Source organism: Phodopus roborovskii, unplaced genomic scaffold (assembly GCF_943737965.1).
Source record: "Phodopus roborovskii unplaced genomic scaffold, PHOROB, whole genome shotgun sequence".
NCBI lineage: Eukaryota > Metazoa > Chordata > Mammalia > Rodentia > Cricetidae > Phodopus > Phodopus roborovskii.
Genome location: NW_026125543.1, coordinates 4809390 through 4829276, shown reverse-complemented (window position 1 = coordinate 4829276; position 19887 = coordinate 4809390). Strand labels below are relative to the sequence as shown.

General features: G+C 41.1%; 1 protein-coding gene across 1 annotated transcript in view; it reads right to left on the bottom strand.

Annotated features, from left to right (window-relative positions):
- Positions 1-19887, bottom strand: part of Med12l (mediator complex subunit 12L) — a 324235-nt gene that overhangs the window by 292373 nt on the left and 11975 nt on the right. The window contains exons 2-3 of the mRNA XM_051177003.1: positions 6674-6778; positions 1009-1200 (exon numbers count right to left, since the gene is read on the bottom strand). Of these exons, the coding sequence (XP_051032960.1) occupies positions 1009-1200; positions 6674-6778 (297 nt within the window). The remainder of the gene's footprint in view (positions 1-1008; positions 1201-6673; positions 6779-19887) is intronic.

The following is a 19887-nucleotide window of genomic DNA, read 5'->3' as shown; positions in this document are numbered from 1 at the left end:
TATTACAGCAAAAATAAAGCCAATGGAGGATGCAGGCACTATTTTCAAAGAGTCACTTTCAAAAACAAACAGGCAAGTATCCCAAGGCATTCTCTTCTGAGCTGGTCCCATACCAGGCGGGAGTGATAATGGCATACTTAGAACAAAAGACAGCAGCCCCTAAACCTCAGGGACTCCAGGGCAGATGAGAAGAGATATCTTGGACTATCTCAAAAGCATACAAGAAGTCATAGATAAGATTAAGAGGGAGATTTCTAAATTCTTTTAAACTTTCAAAGGACATCTTGTATTGTTCTGACTACAAGATTAATGAACCTATATGCTGATTATTCTCACTGAAGAAAATTTCTAGAGATAAAGATTTTAAAAGAACCTGCTATCACCCCACACACATCCTTGTTTAAAAAACAAAAACAAAAAAACCCCGGAAGTTATAAATAAATCTGCCTATTTTGTTTAAAATATTTTTTTTCGTACTACAAAGCATACCCAGAATAAAACTCTTTATCTTGCTTGATAGTAAGACTTAACTTAGCCTAAAGGCACTGTGTGTGTGTGTGTGTGTGTGTGTGTGTGTGTGTGTGTGTGTGTGTGTGTAACTCCTAAGTGCTGGGTTTACAGACGGGCCTGGGACGGATATTTTGACAGATAAGGGAATAATCTCAAATGGATCTTTTATCATATCTTGGACATCTTGATCTAAGAAAACTAAATGTGTAATGGGAAAAAATGAAGCCTTATTGTGTACTTTTATATTTTAAGATTATGCTTAAGTCCAACTAAACTGCCTCTACACAGATCCTTTAGGTTTTCACATGCCCTGAGCACCATATGTAATCAAAACATAGAGGGAAGGGTGTAAGAACAGTACTCTCTGGTGGTGTGTACCTGCAACTGAACCTTCAGTCTATAAAAGAATAAGGAAAAATAAATGCGTGTGTGAACATTATATCAAACAGCTTCATTCATAAAATTGTAATTATAACAATGGAAGAAAATACTTGATACCTTTTTTGCCAAAATAGCAAGTGGTTTATTTCCTGCTAAGTCAGAGAACCAACTATGAATTGCACTCTGAGATCGAGCAGTAACCAGCCAATAATTATCTTTAGCATTCACTTGAGGTTTCTTCTTGCCGGTGTCCTGGAAAGTGTTAAGCTTTAGTTTCTCAGCCAATATGCTGCTGAAATATGCACCGATCTGCAGAAGATATGGAGACAAGACAGTATTAAAAGACAATGTGCAGCTATCTTAGTAATGCAGATTTCATATCCATTTTTCAAACTAAAATCTTTATACATCCCATCAGAGAACAAAATGGAAATTTAAATCACCAAAAACTGATTTCCATACAGTAAGTACTGAAGCCGAATGGTGTGATTTCTGTCCAATCACACAATGCAAAACTCACACAGCACTTTTGCCCCACTGTCCCACAAGAGTGGGGGAAAAGATAAACCCTGCCAAGAAATCTCTGCTAACATGAAGTTAATTCCATCAGGACGAACTTCAGAATGGGCCGTGCTTGGATCTTAGCTGCACACTCCCCTTTGCCATACTGTAAACCCCACAGCAGACAATGTGCTCCCACACAGGGGCACACTGGAGAGGAGAGAGCCTGGGAAACAGGGTACACATTCTTTTTCTTGTTTCATCTTAATAGCACGTGCTTTTAGAAAGGAAATTCTATGTTAGCACTTAATGTTGCTTTCTTAAAGAGCCTAGAGAAATTTATATGAAAGGAAAACTGCAAAAGGTAAAGAAAAATTAGGTGCTCAGATATTTTATTATTTCATGTCATCTATAATTTAGGATGGGCAAAGAATGGGATAGGGAGGTGGCCAAGGGCGGCAGGACAGGAGGAAGTGGAGAGATTCAGTAAATCTATAGGAAACCTGCCAAGAGTTTTTCATGAATCCAGAAGGCATCCCATTTTGTTCCATGAGAATCTCTCTATCATATGATGCAAACAAGTTCCAAGAAGTGCCACCAAAAGTTAGCAAACAGTAGACTATGAGATAAGATGGATACTCTGGAAAAATCCAAAAGTAAAAGTCCCACTTTAGTTAAAATACAGAGTAAGTCTCATGCATAGTCTGACCCCGTTTGACTGGAGCCATTAGTTGAGTTTATCATCATCAGGACAAATGGCTAGTACAACTTTTATGTTTAATGTGAATGAAAATGGGTAATAAAAACTGTGGCAGTTTGAATGCGAATACCCCAACAGGCTCCTATATTTGAATGCTTAGTTCGGGAAGTAGCACCAGATAACAGGTATTATTAGGATTAGGAGATGTGCCCTTGTTGGAGGCAGTCCATCACTGGAGGTGGGCTTTGATATTGTAAAAAGTCCACACCAAACCCTGTCTCTCTCTTTGCAGATGGATCGTGATGTAGCTCTCAGCTACTCCTCCAGGGCTTGCCTGACACCATGCTCCTTGCCATGATGAAGATGGACTAAACCTCTGAACTGTAAGCCAGGTCCAATTAAATGTTTTCTTTTACAAGAGCTACCATGGTCATCGTGTCTCTTCACAGGAATAGAACAGTGACCAACAAAATCTAGAGAAAGTAGAAAAACAGATATGAGATTTTGGTTCTCAAACAAAGTCACTGGTTTTTCTGTTTGAAGCAAACGTCTCCAGAACTTTTCATAGATAAATTAAGGAAAAGCAGAAGCAGTTGGGTGTAAACAAGCAGTCACTAGGGGCAAATTGTTCAATTTCAAATTTCTCAACTGATACTTTGTCTGCCAAGGGTACTAAACAACTAAGAGTATATACTGATATATATTAAAGAGACCTCTAAGTTGAAATTATATCTAAGTTTGTTAATCATAATGAACAAGTATATAAAAGTGAAAAGAAAATAACTCTAAGGAGTCGATGTACCCTCTTAATAACGGGAAAAAAAAACTGAATATAAATGTTTTATCATCCTCCTGCGTGAATCCTGTAAATAAATTCATACTGTAAGCAAAGTCAAAATGCCCAAATAAGCAAGACAGGAGAAATGCCCATTAAGGCTCAAAACATGTCTAAAAAAAAATTTTAAGACTTGTCTCATGCTGGTCCTGGAGTATTACCCCCACCACCACCCAGTGCTAGGATTACAGGTTTGCCACCAACCAACTAGAGTGCTTAGTTTTCTGATAATAGTAATATATTTACATTATTCAAAGATCAGAAAAATGTATTTTCTAAAGCCTCATTCTCAAAACCTAATTCCCACCTCCAAGTAATCAATTTGCTTAGTTCATTATGCAGCCTTCCACTGCTCTGTGAACAGACACAAGCAAACACACAATTGTTATTTTCCTTTCTGGCATATCTGGCTCACTATTTGGTTAATATAAGCATACCTATATGTGGAATTCCTTTATTTGTATAGCTACACAATAATGTTTTACCTCTATTTAGTCAAGAGAGTATTAACAGGCACCTAAAGCACTGGTTCTAAATATTAGTGTTATGCACTGTGTTAAAGTAAACACCTTTCACATTTGTTACTTGCAGGTATAGGACAATGTCAATAATTTGGATGGCATGATTCTGAAATTTTAATTATACTGCCATATCACCCTTCAAAGGGTTTAACACCAACTGATTTTCTTTCAAACAAAGTGTTAAGAAGGCTAATTCAACACTTGTTTTTATCTGCCCAGAAGTATTTGGATAATAGCTCCTTTGATAAGAACATAGGAAAGGTCAAGTGTTAAGCACTAAGATTCATAAATTTACATTAATAAAATCAAATTCACATAAGAAATATTAGGCATTTGAATAGACCTCATTTAGAAAAGGTGGTCCAAGTTGTAGTAAGTGTCATTTTTGTTAATCTGGTTACTTAAAGTAACATAAAATTTGACACTAAGAACCAAGAATTGGGCAGTTCACAACACATTAAAAAAATTCCTACTCTCTGATATGAACTAAACTCAGAATACCCAAAATCCACACTGAAACCCTAACCCATAATGTTACAACCTTTGACAATAGCCTTTTCTTTTGTCTTTTTAATTGTATTATTATTTGCATGTATAAGAGAAAAAAGAGAGGATTGTGTGTTAGGTGGAGGGGTGTCAGGCACATCTGTGCCAGAACATGTGGAGGTCAGAGGACACATTCTAGAAGATAGATCTCTCCTTTTCAGTTGAGACAAGGTCTCAGTTTTTATGAAGACAAAGTTTTTCAGGATGTGTGAACAATGTGTGCAGAAAGCAGGTGGCAGTTGCCTCCTCCCAGATGTTTACAGACTGAAACTGTCCCTCTAAAGAGACCAGCCCTGCCTGCCTCCTTGTGCTGTACATAATAGAACACTGAATTTCCAGGTTGCCTGAGTTGCCCTCCCTTAAAGCCAGCACAGCCCACCCAACCCCAGCTTTTCTGAGCATGTGCCGGCCTGTCATTTCAATGTACATTGTTCCTTCTTCCCAGTTGCTCCAGTCAGGTGTCCAGGACCAAGCCATGCAGGACAGGGCAGTGATCACTTGAGAAAGATGAAAATGTTCCAGGGATGAGGCAGTAAGGTGATGGTTATAAAGCAGTATGATTTCATATTCTGCACAAGATCTACACACTAAAGCAGGGTGAAGTGGCAAACATTAAGTATCCTGAATTACTTATATAAAACTGCATGTTAATCACAGATACATAATCATAGTTGTAACATGAGGTGTATAAAGATTTCAAAGGACAAACTTAAAAATATGGTGTGTACTAATGGAATGACCTACAAAAATGCTTGTTTTCTACTTTACAGCTTTTCAATAGGATTTCTGCTGATGGTTTAGCAATCAATTATTTTGGGTGATTTTGTGAGAAAAAAAAGAAGTGTAGATATTGACTTGTGCTTTTTATTTGTCCCTTGTATAAATGATGTTTTTAACTTAATGAGAGTTAAAGTATTTTAGTATCAAAGAATAATAACGTAAAAAGAATTTAAAAACAATCACTAAAAGAAAATAAGCAAAATCACTCCTGTCTGATACATGGAAAGAGACATTTAATTCAACAAATATTAAACATAATATTCTGACTACAATTTTTATACTTTTAATCAAAATAAATCTAGTAATCAAAATATAACTAACCACTCTCCCCCTTCTTTTCCTTTCTCCAGCCCCACCCAGGCCTCTTCCCTCAAACTCTGACTATACACTTTTAATGAAAGTAAGCACAAAAGGTATTATAGAAAAATTGTAAACCTTACACAGAAACTCGGTTGTTGTGATGGCAATGAACAGAAAGCAACGCCAACTGTAACACAAAGCAAAGTTTGCTGACCCTGTAGGAAGCAATTCTCACTTCAGGGGAAGGACGACACAAAGTCCAAACAGGAAGAGTAAAGGAAATACTGCATGACATGTACAGTTGGGAATGGTAACAACTTGTAGGCAAACGAAACAGGCAAGTTAGACAGAAGTGTCCGTCCTATCTGTCCACTAAAAGATTCTCCAGAACTAACGATTCTCCAGAACTGCTGGGCATGCCTAGCACCCAGTGGCAGACACACAGAACAACATGTAGCTGGAAGGTGTTATGAGGCAGTAAGAATAGTGGGGATTTACCCCCCTGGGTTTAAAAGGTCCCTGCTAGCCAAATACTGGAAAATCTAGGCAGCCAAAAAAAAAAAAAAAAAAAAAAAAAAAAAAAAAAAACTGAAGGCAAGAAACCATAACAGAAAACTAAGCCAGGAACCTATGAGTGACACGAAGGCAATCCATAGCGACACTGAGAAAATGAAGCATAAAGGGAGCTCTTCACAAAAGAACTGGAGCTACTGCATACATAAGCAATGATAAGCAGAAAACCATGTTGGCCCCCATCACAACAAACCATTCAGCAAGAACCATTGGTGAGCTAGGCTTGCCTCTAACCCTGGCACACAGAAGGCAGGGACAAGAAGGCTGATGCAAATTCAAAGGCAATCTGGTCTATAAAAGCAAGTTCCAGGCCAGGCAGTGCTACCTGGTGAGACCCTGGCAGAAGAAATAAAGAAGGTGGGGTGTGTAGTGGGAAAGAAAATATCATCAAACCTTTGGTGAAATGCATAAAAGTCTAGGTTATTTATATGATTTCAAAATAGCATTATGAGGGATTTTTGGTACAGCTCAGTGGCAGGACATATGCACAGGATCTACAAGTCCTGAGTTCAATAAAAAAAAATAATAATAACAATAACCGGATATTACCAAAAAGTAGGAATTGATATTCTTTTAATGTAGGAAGACAGTGGGCACCATGATGACTGAACAATTAGACTTAGTATAATCAACAGCTGGGAGGATTGGACATAAAAGCAATGAATATAATCTTAGGAAAACAAAATAAATCATAACTCTAGACTATAGCAGTAGTCTAAAACTGGCCCTTTATTTATAGAATAAAGGCAGCCATGAAAGCCATAAAAAAAAATGAGTAGAGGGTAGAAGAGGACACTACAGGAGTCTCAAAATGAAATACCTGACAACTAACACCGTGTTATGTGTGTTTCAAGGTTTGCAAACAGGAGGAAATTTGGAACATGGAATACGCCTCAAATAGCAGAGACAAATAGATACACACACACATACACACACATGCATATATATGGATATATATTAATATATGTATATCAAGGGTATCACAAATTGCCCTTTCCAGGAGTTACATGCAGTAATCAGCATTACCTTTGACGGGTTGATTACAATGTTTCTGGCAGAGCCATGCTCATCTCCAGTGAAGGCTGGCTGATTGTTGAAACCCTGCTTCACGTTCACAGCAGTAAGTTCATCCTGTTCAAGAGAACATATTGATTAAGCAGAGAACAGAAAAGCTTCCAGTCAATCCAGACACTGCAGCCTGAGGAATAACTAAGTTCACTATTGTCCACAAGAGAAAGAAGTTGAGGGTACAATAATCAAGAGAGCAGAAACCTGTTCAAAAACCAATACATACGTGAGCAGAAAAAGAGCAAGTCACTGCTGTAACTGCTCACCCTGATTCTACGTGTAGGGCATAGAGACTGTCTGGACTGCCTACTCGGCTTATAAGAACACGTAGTCAATCTTGACTGCTAGCTTGGCAGGATTTAAGTCACGGTGAAAACACATTTCTGGGTATGTATAGGAGAATAGCCTTAGGAAAGTTAAGACTGAGCAGCAGGAGGCACCCTGACTATGGTGGTGCCTTGCCAGAAAAAAAGGGTCCTGAACTTATAAGAGGGAAAGGGAAGAGCAAGATGAGGCCAGCTCTCACTTCTGCTTCCTGACCGTGGGCTCTGTATACCCAGCCACCTTACACTCCTGCAACAGTTAGTTCCCTGCCATGATGGCCTGTTATTACCTCAACCTTAAGTCCAAATCATCCCTCCCCTACATTACCTCCTGTGGGGCATTTGGTCACTCACAGCAAGGAGAAGAGTAACTACTACAAATGTCCTACTATTTTAATTGCTCTGTGAGTTCCATTAACTCGTAACTTATGAACTGGAAAAAGAAAAAGGTGAACACACACAAAAATGTAGAATTTTCCTAAGTTTTTGTGGGAACTGGTTTTGTTCTTCTCGTATATGGGTCCTGGGGATTGAACTATCTAGTCATAAAGCTTGACAGCAAGCTCGTTTATCAGCTGGCCCATCTCACAACTCAAGATCATAAAATGTTTCCTGAGAAACTCATAGTTTGACTCTCTTTTCTTGGTGCCCTCCTTATCTTTTTTAATGTTTATTTATTTGTATGTGCATGGGTGTTTTGCTTGTACAAATGTCTGCGTACCACATGCAGACAGCAGAGGCCAGAAGAAGGCATCTGAACTGGAGTTACAGACAATGTGATTAACTTAGGTCCTCTGGGAGAGCAGCCAGAGCTCTTACCTGCTAAGCAACCTCCCTAGCTCCCAGGCCTATTTTACATTCATCAAAGCTCTCCCATCCAACTTATCAAAGACCCCATAATGAGTCAAAGACAGAAATTAATGTTTATAGTATAAGCTCTGTAGTAGTAAGCATGGCCTACCACAACCTACAGCTGGAGGGGGGCGCTGGTTTATTGTAATAGCATTGTGATTACTAAGCCTGGCCCACCACACCTACAGCTGGGGATGGGGGGTGGCTGGGGAGGCACTAGTTTATATATTCTATTTCACTTAATCCTTACTGACTTAGGTGCTATAGGGTCAAATCCATTTCACAGGTAAGAAAAGCAACATACATTACACTAGTCCACCAACACTGAAACACTATCCTTAGAATACAAAGAGACATTCCATGACACAAAGAACAAATGTCACAGGAAAATGTGGTCTAAAAATACAATGCTACTCCTACGATCCTTAAAATGACCTCCTGAATAGATTTGGGGAAACTTTTCCAAGGGTAAACACATCAAAAAAGTATTATTATCATTCCAGGCTATTTTATTATTACATAACAGAACACATAATAATTGTATTTAATGTATAATATTTAAAATAATGTAATATATAATAATTATTATAATTATTAATTATTATTGTTTGATTTTTGTTTTTCAAGACAGGGTTTCTCTGTATAGCCCTGGCTGTAATGAAACTTGATTTGTAGGTGAAGTTGGCCTTGAACTCAGAGATCTACCTTCCTGTGCCTCCTGAGTGATAGATTAAAGGTATGTGCCTGACTAATAGCCTGGAATTTTAGAAACTGAAAAAAAAAATGCATGACCCTCTTGCCCTGCCCAGATTATCACTTAGTTCTAAAATAAATCAGTGATTGAAAATACAGAATGGAAAAAAGAAGTTGTAAGAAGTGAGGCAAGAAACAGTCTCAGTCACCACAGCATAAGACACAAAATGACAGACACCAGCTGTAAGTATAAAACTGAAAAAGCTGTTCCAAGGACGACTGTGATTAGTCAAAAGTAGTTACCTTAGCTGAGAACCTCAGTCTTCTAGACCATGCTGTGTAACTGCATTGTGTGTGTGTATTTAAGGGTATCTTGGCAGGGCACTGCTTTAGCCTCTTTCAAAGGATCCCAAATACAGGGAGCAAAATTCTGTGGTAATCAAGTCTCCTCCTAGCTGAGGTAGCCACTCAAACGATACTTCACCCAGAAGACAGATTTCCTTAACCATATCCAAAGACACTTCAAACTGGTCATCCATTTTCAGATTACTTACTCAAAATTTTAAGACAAGAGTATACAATGTATGTTTTAAGTTAGGAAGATTTTGATCACCCTTAAAAAGCAGTTACTAAAAATGTGTCTAAAACAGCAGGGGTACAAATGTAGTCATAAGAGTATATTATAAGAAAACCTGGTGTAAATTTGCCTGTGATTTGGCACTAGGGAATTGGGGGAGACACTGAGTGTCAGCAATATTTGTAACTCACAAGGGCTGTAATTTTCTCAAGAGGAAACTCCAGGCTTTTGAGATCAGCTGGCTCTGCAGTTATCTCTACTTTCTACTCTCAACTGACACTCACACTTTGCCCCCACCCCCTTTGAGTGTTAACAACTTCAAATGGGGTTCTACAAAAACAAAACAGGTAAAAAACCAAGAGCAAGCCAAATTTGCATAGATGATCTATTTTTTTGAAGTACCTGAAATGAATGAATAGCAATGGCAAAAATCCAAAGAATAAGAGACATTTGAGTGTTTACTACTGTTGACAACATTTCTCAAACTCCAATGCAGCACCAAAAGACTCCCCTTAAAGGAAACCATCCTCTCTAACCTGATGGTGTCTGCAGATCCAACTTTGAGGATGCTGGCTAGGATCGTGCACCATCAGACAGCTTTAAGAGATTTAGAAAAAAGGTGATGTACGTTACATGCATTCACACAGTAAGCTTCTGTGACTGCTCTGCAAGCTTTGCCAAGATTAATTGGGTGTAATTAGAAAAGAAAGAGTCCAAAATTTGGAACAGAATGCTTCTAAAATGCAAAGCCAAAGCTATCTTTTAAGAGTCTCAAATAGCTACCTCCCTATGAGCTTTGAACCTCTTCAAAGACCATCAACTATTACAATGAGTTTCCTTGCAAAGACAGGGAGACAGATCACAGCCATTACCTTATAGCCAAGATAGCATTACACCAGCCATGTTGCTCACAAAAGGAACATCTATTGGTAGGTAACAAAATTGTTCAAAAAGTAGCTGTAACACAGATAAAGGAGGAATCCTACACTCCTTCAACTAAAGCACAAGCCTTGCATGGCACCTGTTAGTGCCCCAGAGGCAAAGGCAAAAACATGGGAGTCCCAGCCAGAGCTACATGAGGATACCTTGTAGCGAGAGAGAGAAGATGGTACATGCCCTAAAGCAAAATTAGAGAGAGAGAAAAAAAGCAAACAGACAAGTCCAGTGTTCACATGTTCTTCTACATTTTCAGAATCTATATAGATAGAAAAATCAGACATTTGGGAATACAAACACAAACCCCTAATGCAACCATAACTCGCACATACAAACACTGAGGTTGCTATTTTTCTGTGTCACTTTCAAAGCAATTGCTTAATTCCAATAAAATACTTCAAGGATAATGACATGGCTCAGCAGTATAGATGCTTAGGTGCAGACCTAGCTGCCAGGACCTAAGAGGTAACAGAAGAGAACCAACTCCCAAGAGCTATCCTTTGGCCTACACATGTGTAGCACAAGGGGTGTGTGTGTGTGTGTGTGTGTGTGTGTGTGTGTGTGTGTGTGTGTGTGTGTGTGAAGAGCTATCCTTTGGCCTCCACATGTGTAGCACAAGGTGTATGTGTGTGTGTGACTTTTTTTTTTTCCTAAGTAAAAAAGATCTCTTTGGAGAAATGAACACATTTTGATGGCAGTCTAGAAACCACTTGAGCTCCTTCTCAATCAAGAAACAAACAAACAAAAAAAGGCCAGTTTAGTGCAAATTCCATGTCAAAGGAAGATTAATAAATGTTACATTAACACATGCGCACATATTCACACCCTCTCGTGCCCTTTTCCACCCTCACCATCTAATACACAGAGTCATGCAGAGGCTCCCAATGGTCTTGACCACCTAGTCTTCTAACAAACTTGGGACCATTCAAGTGACTGGATAGAAATCTCTGCTAGAGATAAAAAAACAATGAATCAACAGAAAATCATCGCCTTTGCCACTACCCAGGAAGACTGGTTAACCCATCTCACCAGACACAGGTTTTAGAAACAGTTTTATGAACTGTTTTGAAATAGAGCCTGTACCTCTCTCTTAAGAGAACTTTATCTCAAACCCCTGAGGTTAGAAAAATGCTAATATCCATGATTTCATGGCATGATATTCATACCCAAGATGTCATGATAATCCCCATCATAGCCAGAGTTTAAAGCCATTGGGCAATGCACAAGGTTAACAGGTATAAGTGACCTCAAACATTAAAGGAAGAATCTTTCACTCGCATATTCACTTCATCATTAATTGGAACACTTTCCACAATAGATACCCTTACACTCCTTCCTTTGAAGCATTCTAAACACCCCTCTCACTGTGATCTGTCAGTGCAGGCTCCATCTGCTGTCTGTCACTCACCTTGCTTCTGTCCTGCCCATCTCCTAGCTGCACTGAGATTCCTGAAATAGTGTCCTGACCCGCATGGCATGGCCTTATCCAAAAACTGCAGAGGACTTTCCCTGTTTCTATCCTCTGAAGAAGCTAAAGAAAGATCTAGCATAACTCTATAAAGGTCATCAATAATGCTGGAGGCCTTTTCCCTACCTGGCTCTGGCCACAAATCAAAGAATTCCCCTATGACTGAAGATGCAAAGCCTCAATGGAGATCAGTGGTCCAGACTGACTGATTGTCTGCATGCTGGAATCTCACAGATGTACATTAGAAAGCAGCGCTCACACCTAGCGCTGGAACCAAGTTACAGACTCCTCTATAGTTCATCTCTGTGTTTAAAAGGAAACAAGAATAACTTGCAAGGCTAAAGTAACATAAGATAAAATGTTTCAGAGGTTAGCACTAAGCCTGATCCATTATTAAATGACCTGCTTTTTTTAATATTTTAACTTGCATTTAATGTACTTGACTATTTTATGCATTTCAACTTGGATACCGACATCATGCCACTTCCACGCCTTCACCCTTGCAGTATCATGAAATCTTTTGATTTTCACAAACCATAATTCAAGCTCCCCCTTCATTCAATCAACAAACAATTATAAATACAGCACTTCAGTAAAAACTAGAGAATCCAAGCCTGGGGTTGGTGTTGCATGCTTTTAACCCCAGCACTTGGAAGGAAGAGGCAGGTTGCTATCTGTGAGTTCGAGGTCAGCCTGCTCTACAGAGTGAGTTCCAGAACAGCCAGGACTGTTTCACAGAGAGACCTTGTCTCAAAAAAAAAAAAAACAAAACAAAACAAAACAAAACAAAACACTAGAGAATCCACCATAGGAAAATGGCCAGTGTGAAATTATACCCCAGAGAGAAATGCTGTCAAGAGAACACAGAAGGGTTTAGCCCAGGCTGAGAAGCCAAACTGGTGGGGAGGTAGCCTTTGAGATGAGCTCTGACTTTGAAAGACCTTTCTCTAACAGAACCCTTACAATATCAAAGTTCTGACCTCTTTCGTAAGGAGACACCCCTAAGAAACAGAGTATGAAGAATCAGGAGTGTACTATGTAGTTCCTAAAGCAATGACACACACAAAATCTCAACAAGTAAACTAAGAAAAGTCTAATAATCTAAAGAGCACAGGAGAGGAAATAACAGAGTCAGGTCCAGCTGGAGTGATAATTATAGTAAAGGCTATCTAAACAGTTGTGGAGTGCTTAAGCTGAAGTATTATCAACTGGATCCAAAAGGGAAAAAAGAAAAACCTAACTCCATGATGTACTTTAAAACTAAGTGACACTTTAAAGACAGATAAATTGGTAGTAAATGGACAGAAACAGATTTATGGATTCTAAACACAAGAGGGCCCAAGTTAACATCAGCTAAAATAACTTCATGCCAAGGAGAATTATCAGCAATGAAGAGGCATGTCATGACAAAAGTTTTAATTCATAGGAAGGGTAACAATCACTGATGCATGTGCAGTGCAATAAAGGAAGACAGGGGAAAGCATGTCCGATGTCTACTAGGTTGGGAAGATAAAAAGAATAGTCACTTGGGGGACAGGAGCAAAGATGCAGCTGAAAGCTGATCCTGAAGCACAGAATGGATAGGACACACAGGCTGTGGTAGGTCAAAGATGGAAATTCTGTCTTTATCATAGACACACTACAAGCTCTAAGCAAGGGGATGGATAGAAGCCAATTATATATGTCTGCACTGAAGACAACTGATCAGAACGGGATCATAATAGCAAAGGCAAGTGGAAGTAACAGTTTGGATGCCAGAGAGTTTTGAGTTCTACTTATAGGTGGAAAATCAAACCTAGGGGTGAGATGCACAGGAAGAGAGGAAACTGAGAAGGGACAGGGGTCCAGGATAGACCCCAGGGAAGCCCAACTGAGATATGATAGGTAGTGAAGGAAACCTTCCAAGGACATGTCACAACATGGCCATTCCAGGAAAAGAAGGAGACCTGATGTGCTTCACCTGGGAAACTAAGGGAAGAAAGTGTCTTGGAGCAAGAAAGGGCAACAGTGTCAAGTGTTCCTGGGATGTGCCCATCTCTAGAGACCCAGTGTGAAGGCCTGAAAGCCACATTGGAGGGATCAGAAGAACAAATGGAAAATGAAGATGCAGTAAGTTCATAGGATGCTTCTAGAAAAGTCTGGAGAAAAAAAAGAGTGAGATCAGGAGTCACAGGGACATGTTTCACCAACACCAGGAAAAAGAGCAGAAAAGAAATGAAATAGACCATGAAAGAAAATGATCTGCTTCAGCATGCAGGACAACACAACTGCATGCAAAATCAGCCCGCACACTCGAAAGATGGGGACAGGTTTGTGCACACACTGTACAGTGTAGAACTGAGCCCAAGAGGAAAAAAGAATGTCAAATCTTAGTCCCTAATAAGTGTGTGATGACCTTATTTGAACTAGTGTCTTTGCAGATGCAAGCAAGCCAAACAGGGTCATACTGAATACACGAATTCGGATCTAGTAGGTTGCTGTCCTGATAAAGGTACAAACACAGAAGAAAGACAGTAAAGGGAAAACAAGGCATAGACTGGGAATTATCTGGCTACACATCAAGAAGGGCCTAGATTACCAGAAGGTATAGAACACATGGAAAGATCCCTGCCTGAGGCTCAGAGTGCCCGTGGCCTTGCTAAGACAGTCAATGAAGATTTCTAACTATGAGAAAACAATTCCCAGTGTTTTAAATTGTCCAAGCTATGGTGCTTTGTTTCTGCGGTCCTAGCTATCTAATTAGAAAGGGGAAATACTGCCATCCCTCAGGGCGGCACTGTCCCTAAAGTCAGGATCCAAGCTATGGGGCAGCAATGTGGAGGCCATCACTCAGTCCACAGCTGCTGAGAAAGTGGAGAGACCAATTTCTATCTGCACTCCTTGCCTGACATGTCAACCCAGGCCCATCTGAGAAGTCATTTAAAAGGTAACCAAGGTTTGGACAGACTGCCTTATTTGTAGCCAAACTACTTGGTGAGAGCATTAACACCAGCCTCCTCAACAGGGCAGGACTTCACAAGAAGAAACATTTCCCCTCCCTTGGCCCTCACCAATGTCTCTAACATCAGGGCCACATTTGCATTAAAGTCACACCATCATCTACGCTGCTATTAATATTCACCTCCCATCCTAACAACACCTGAAGCCTGACAATCACTAACTATGGGACCTGAGATAAAACCAAAGGATGAACCTGACACAGAACAGCAAGATCTGCCTTCTCACCTATGTCTACTGAAAGCAAAAGACAATGCCTCTTAATCATGGTAACAGTGATAGTGTGCTCTCTCACTCTCTCTCTCGCTCTCTCTCTCCCCTCTCTCTCTCTCTCTCACTCTTGCTCTCTCTCTTTCTTTCCCTCTCTCTCCTTCTCTCTCTCTCCCCTCTCTCTCTCTCTCTCACTCTTGCTCTCTCTCTTTCTTTCCCTCTCTCTCCTCTCTCTCTCTCCCTCCCTCCCCCCCACCCCAGCATTATTTGGTAGGTAGGCAGTACATGCTTGCACATCCTCATATAACTCATAAGTAATGTACACACTGTAAGAACCCTTTTTACAGATTGACAACCTGGGGTTGAGTGCTAGTACTAGATAGAAGGAAGGTCTAGGTGGTAATTATGGCTTGACTTTTAAGCGCTCCCCCCCTCGGGGATCTCTAAAAACAATACCCAGGGCTGCTACTGGTGACAGTTTGGAGCTGCCTCTCTCACTATTACACATGACACTCTCCAAGACAGTAGACCTCTGAAGCAAGCAGTGTTTCCAACCAACCTAACCCAGAATCCCGGTCCTCTCCTCCTCCTCCTTTGTGAAATGGAGGTAAGGCTGCCCAAGTCACATTCCCATTGTGACACAGTCAGAGCAGTCACTGCATACACTGACTATTTTTAAACACAGAATCATCACCATCATGCCTTTTCTATGGCCAGCACATACAAGACGAGCCATGCACATGACTAGGTGTTTAAGAACTTTGAAACCATTAGATGGAAATGTCCACAATAAAGAGTAGCAAACACGTGCTCAGAGGGCCAATATCCCTTAACAACCTCCCTCATTCTGACCAGAGTAGCCGAGTGAGGCAGGCAGGCGGTTCCTCCCTTTTTTTTTTTTTTTTTTTTTTTTAAAGTAGAGAGCCTTTGATTCCAATTATATCTAAATATGGTATACTGCACATTCATTTCATTCATTTAAATAATTGTCTCCTATTAATTCACATTCAAAGCCCATCCAAATGCTTGTCACCCGCTGATACCACACACCTGGATGTGGCTCTCAGAAAGATTCAAGCAAAACTGCAGGGGAAAAAAAAAAAATGCTTGAACTTTTAGATTTGCATATACATAAGACAGGAAAGAAGACCTGAACATCTGATAGTTTACCCTACCCAGAATGTGTCACAAAAGACTGCTTTCTCTTTAGACTTTCTAATGTAAATTCTCCCTTTCACTCATCTTTTCACTTAGTATTTCCTGCAGCCAGGTGTGATGTGATCTGAAGCAGAGACAACTAGCACAAGTCTCAATAAGGCTCTTTCTGGCCCTCCTTTTCCCCACCTGTAACTACACCCCCTAAACCAGCTCAGTGCACCCTCGAGTGCAGCCATGCTGTCTGTGGGAGGGCAGAGAGCAGTTTCTCCATTTTGCTCTTAGACATGGTGATTGTGTTCGTTCATGTTAGGTCAGCTGGTCACAAACAGAGCTACTAGCTGTAATTCTGAGACAAGGAAAACAAACCTCCCCTCGCCAGAGTAAAACAAACAAACAAACCAGAACACAAAAGCACCAGTCTGAATAGAGGACCTCAGTTAGCACCTGGGAGCTTCTCCACCCTTTCCATTTTCAGGGAGCTTGCTCACTCCCACGGCTCAGCCAGGCATCACAAACCTGCCAGGCCCCCCCTAGCTATTAATCGCCACCAAAGTACCCCAGAAGGAGGACAGTGTGGAGGTTTCCAAGGGGAAATTTAAACACGGGATAGCAGAAAACCAAAACTATGCGGACCCTTTCTAAGCTAAGACTTAAACCTGTTGACTGGCTGCTAAAGACAGCTGGGATTCTTGAGGGTGGTTGGGAAGGTCTGACACCCATTTCAATTTAACAATGAAGTGCTAATTTGAATGCCTGGCATGTCACTACAGATCTAGCACAAATGTGTCACTCTGAAGTCTTCAAGTAACAGGACCCTGCACACTAGCTTCACAGTGTCCCAAGAAATCTGAACACTGTCCACACCCTTTCTCATTTCCTTTGACCAATTACCACCAACTGCCACTTCTCCAGTCCTGTTCAGATTCCTTTTACTTCATGGCTTGGTTACTCCCTCACAACCTCCTGGGCTCTGCTCTACTCTCTCCCACACACTGGATTTGTTAGGCATGAACTAGTGAGATTAATTTAACAGAGAATCATGTGCACTCACCACCAACCCCCACAGTCCCCCACTGTAGGCAGCCACCAATGGCCCAGCTCCACCAAGCCTGAACTGTAGAGCCCACCTACCCCTCCCTGCCAGCACCATGCAGCATCTTCAGCCTCTGGTCTCTCTTTACTGAACTCTCACATAGCACCTTCAGCCTCTCTCTATAGAAAGCATAACACTTCCAGCACAGGTTCCAAAGTCCAATTCCAACCTAATGTTGAAAATGGCACTGACAAGTTAGATATTTCCTGTACCTCAGTTTCTTCATTTATAAATAGGAACTGGTTCCACTCACCTCAGAGAAAAAGAACTGTCTCAGAATAACAGCCCCAGCAGATACTCTCTATTATCATGTAACTGACACTTTACATACCACTGCATGTGAATTTAGTCCTCAATTTTAAAATTAAAAAAAAAAAATACACCTATCGTTTCAGAAAGTGTTTTCAATGGGTTCGGTGAACTGGATGCAAACTTGCATGAGGCAGTGCCACTCCAAAGACGACAGAGGACAGCCAGTACCAGTACTGGTTCTCAATAGGCCACATGCAAACAGAAAGCATAACGCGCCACCGCAGCAAGGTGACTCTGCCACCACACTCGAGCAGCATTTCGGTTTTGTCACATATTAATACCAGTCTACAACAGAGTAAAACATGGTTTTAAAACAATCTCACCCCTAACCATAGTTACTCTGAGAAGCACTCTTCATGGGGAGATGGACAGCAGGCTTCGATTTCCTTTCCACACCCCCAAACCACCCAGCACATGGGAAGCAACCAGCAAGTCGCCACTAAATGAATACACAATCTCAAAAAGGTTGATTACTTAATAAGCTCTAAGCAAATGTCAAATAGTGCTAGAAATTTAAATAGTATCTCCAGTTCACAAAGAACCTCCAAAAACAGCTAAATTGGATCTCATTTAAAACTGACCACATAAAAACAACCAACTCATAAAATAGTTCCCGCGCTGTCCACTGCTGTAGACAGCCCTGTGTGTAGCTTTTGTAAAAATGGATAAAATCTGAGGAGTGTCAGTACTGTCTTTCCTTGTAGGGCTGAGAAGAAAAATGATGAGCATCACCTTGGAGCTAGAGTTTCCTAGGCCCTCCATGCCATAAGCAAAGCAGCCATTTAACTAAAGGTCTCAACGACACTTCAGACACACATGGTTCTCTCCACTCCTGCCAGTGTTTTCAACAGTACTCTCTCGCTGCATCAGTCCACGAATGGAATGAAGAGACAGCAAGAGGGGAGCAGCAGACCACGATTCAACTGAGAAGACACTGTGTGGACGGACACTGCCTATGGGCTGTAGGACAAATTATTCTTGCAGAGAAAAGCCTTGGCGCAATCAAGCTGACTCTGGAAATGTCTAGACAACTCAAGGGATCCCCATGGAAGCAATATCGCTTCAACTTTCTCAAGGGTGACCACAGTCATCCTTCTCCTGGAGTGCTCAATCTCTGCGTCTCTTCCCTTGCTGGGGCTCATCTGCCTGCCCCGCCTCCCCCCACAGTTTTCATCACTTCCTATTTCTTGTCCTAAAACACACTTTCAAGTTTATACATTCAACACATTCTCACTTAAAAAGAAAATGAGCAATTCCTTCAAACATGGTGCCCAATTTCCCACCTCTTAGGCCGAACATATCTGTAATCTCAGCACTGGAGAGGCTGAGAGCAGGGGACCTCTAGTTCCAGGCCAGAAAGGGAAGAGAGAGAAAGAGAGAGAGAGAGAGAGAGAGAGAGAGAGAGAGAGAGAGAGAGAGAGAGAGTTTAATCCCAGCCAAATACTTTAGAACCATAATCCCAGGACTTCATGAGGGAAGGCAGGTAGATGGGAGTTCTGCGGCAAATGGAGTTAGAGGGCCAACCTGAGCTACATGAGATGGTCTAAGAAACCAGAAGGGAGAGATGGCTCAGTGTTTAAGAGCATCTGCTTCTCCAGAGTCCCAAGTTCAATTCCCAGTGCCCACATAGTGGCTAAAAACTGTCTTCACCTCCAGTTCCAGGGAATCCAGCATCCTCTCCTGCCTCCACATGCACATAGGATACAAACAAAATGCAAGCAAAACACCTATACCCCAAAAAAGAAATAAAAATAGTACATCTATTAAAGAAAGAGAGAGAGGGGGGGGGAGAGGGAGAGAGGGAGGGAGGGAGGGGGGAGGGAGGAAGAGGGAGAGAGGGAGAGAGGGAAAGAAAAGGAAAAGACCTATCAGTGTTTTCAGAATTTCTGCCCAGGCCTTCTCAGCCCAGGAAACACCCACCACCTCTGAACACTCAAGAATGGACCATGCCATCCCACCAACACTTTTTTAATGACCCTGGTACCCTGTGCACAGATCAGGTATGCTCCATCCCAACTTCTCAAAGCAGGAACTATTTCTTCCACATCCTGGTACTGCCATAGCCTGAACCATGCTGTGACTTAGGTTTCTAATAACCATGTGCTGATAATAACTGTTGCTCAATCCCCAGATCCAGCCAGCAACTATTATCCCTCCTTTATGACATACCAACTTGGATGAAAACAGGTCCAGCCCTGCTGCACAAAACTTATAGTGGCTAGGGGCTACAGAGCCAAGGGTGAACAAGCACACACCATGTTAGACGCTAAGCAGTAAGAAATCACTTCACAGAGATAAAATAAGGCAGGCAGCAGGAGCTACAAGCAAAGGTCCCAAAGACAAAAGTCACTCAACAGGTCTAGGAAAGTGAAAATCCCCTCACGGGATTTTAACTGGCCTTGTAGACCTCTTAACTTGTGTAACACAGGGTCCTGGGAGTCAACCTGTACAGAGTTCCACTTCTCAGGGTCAGCAGGCAACTCTAACATTTACTGATTCTCAAGCCATCGCAGTCATGACTTATTCACCCTCAAAGCTACAAATTTTCAGCCA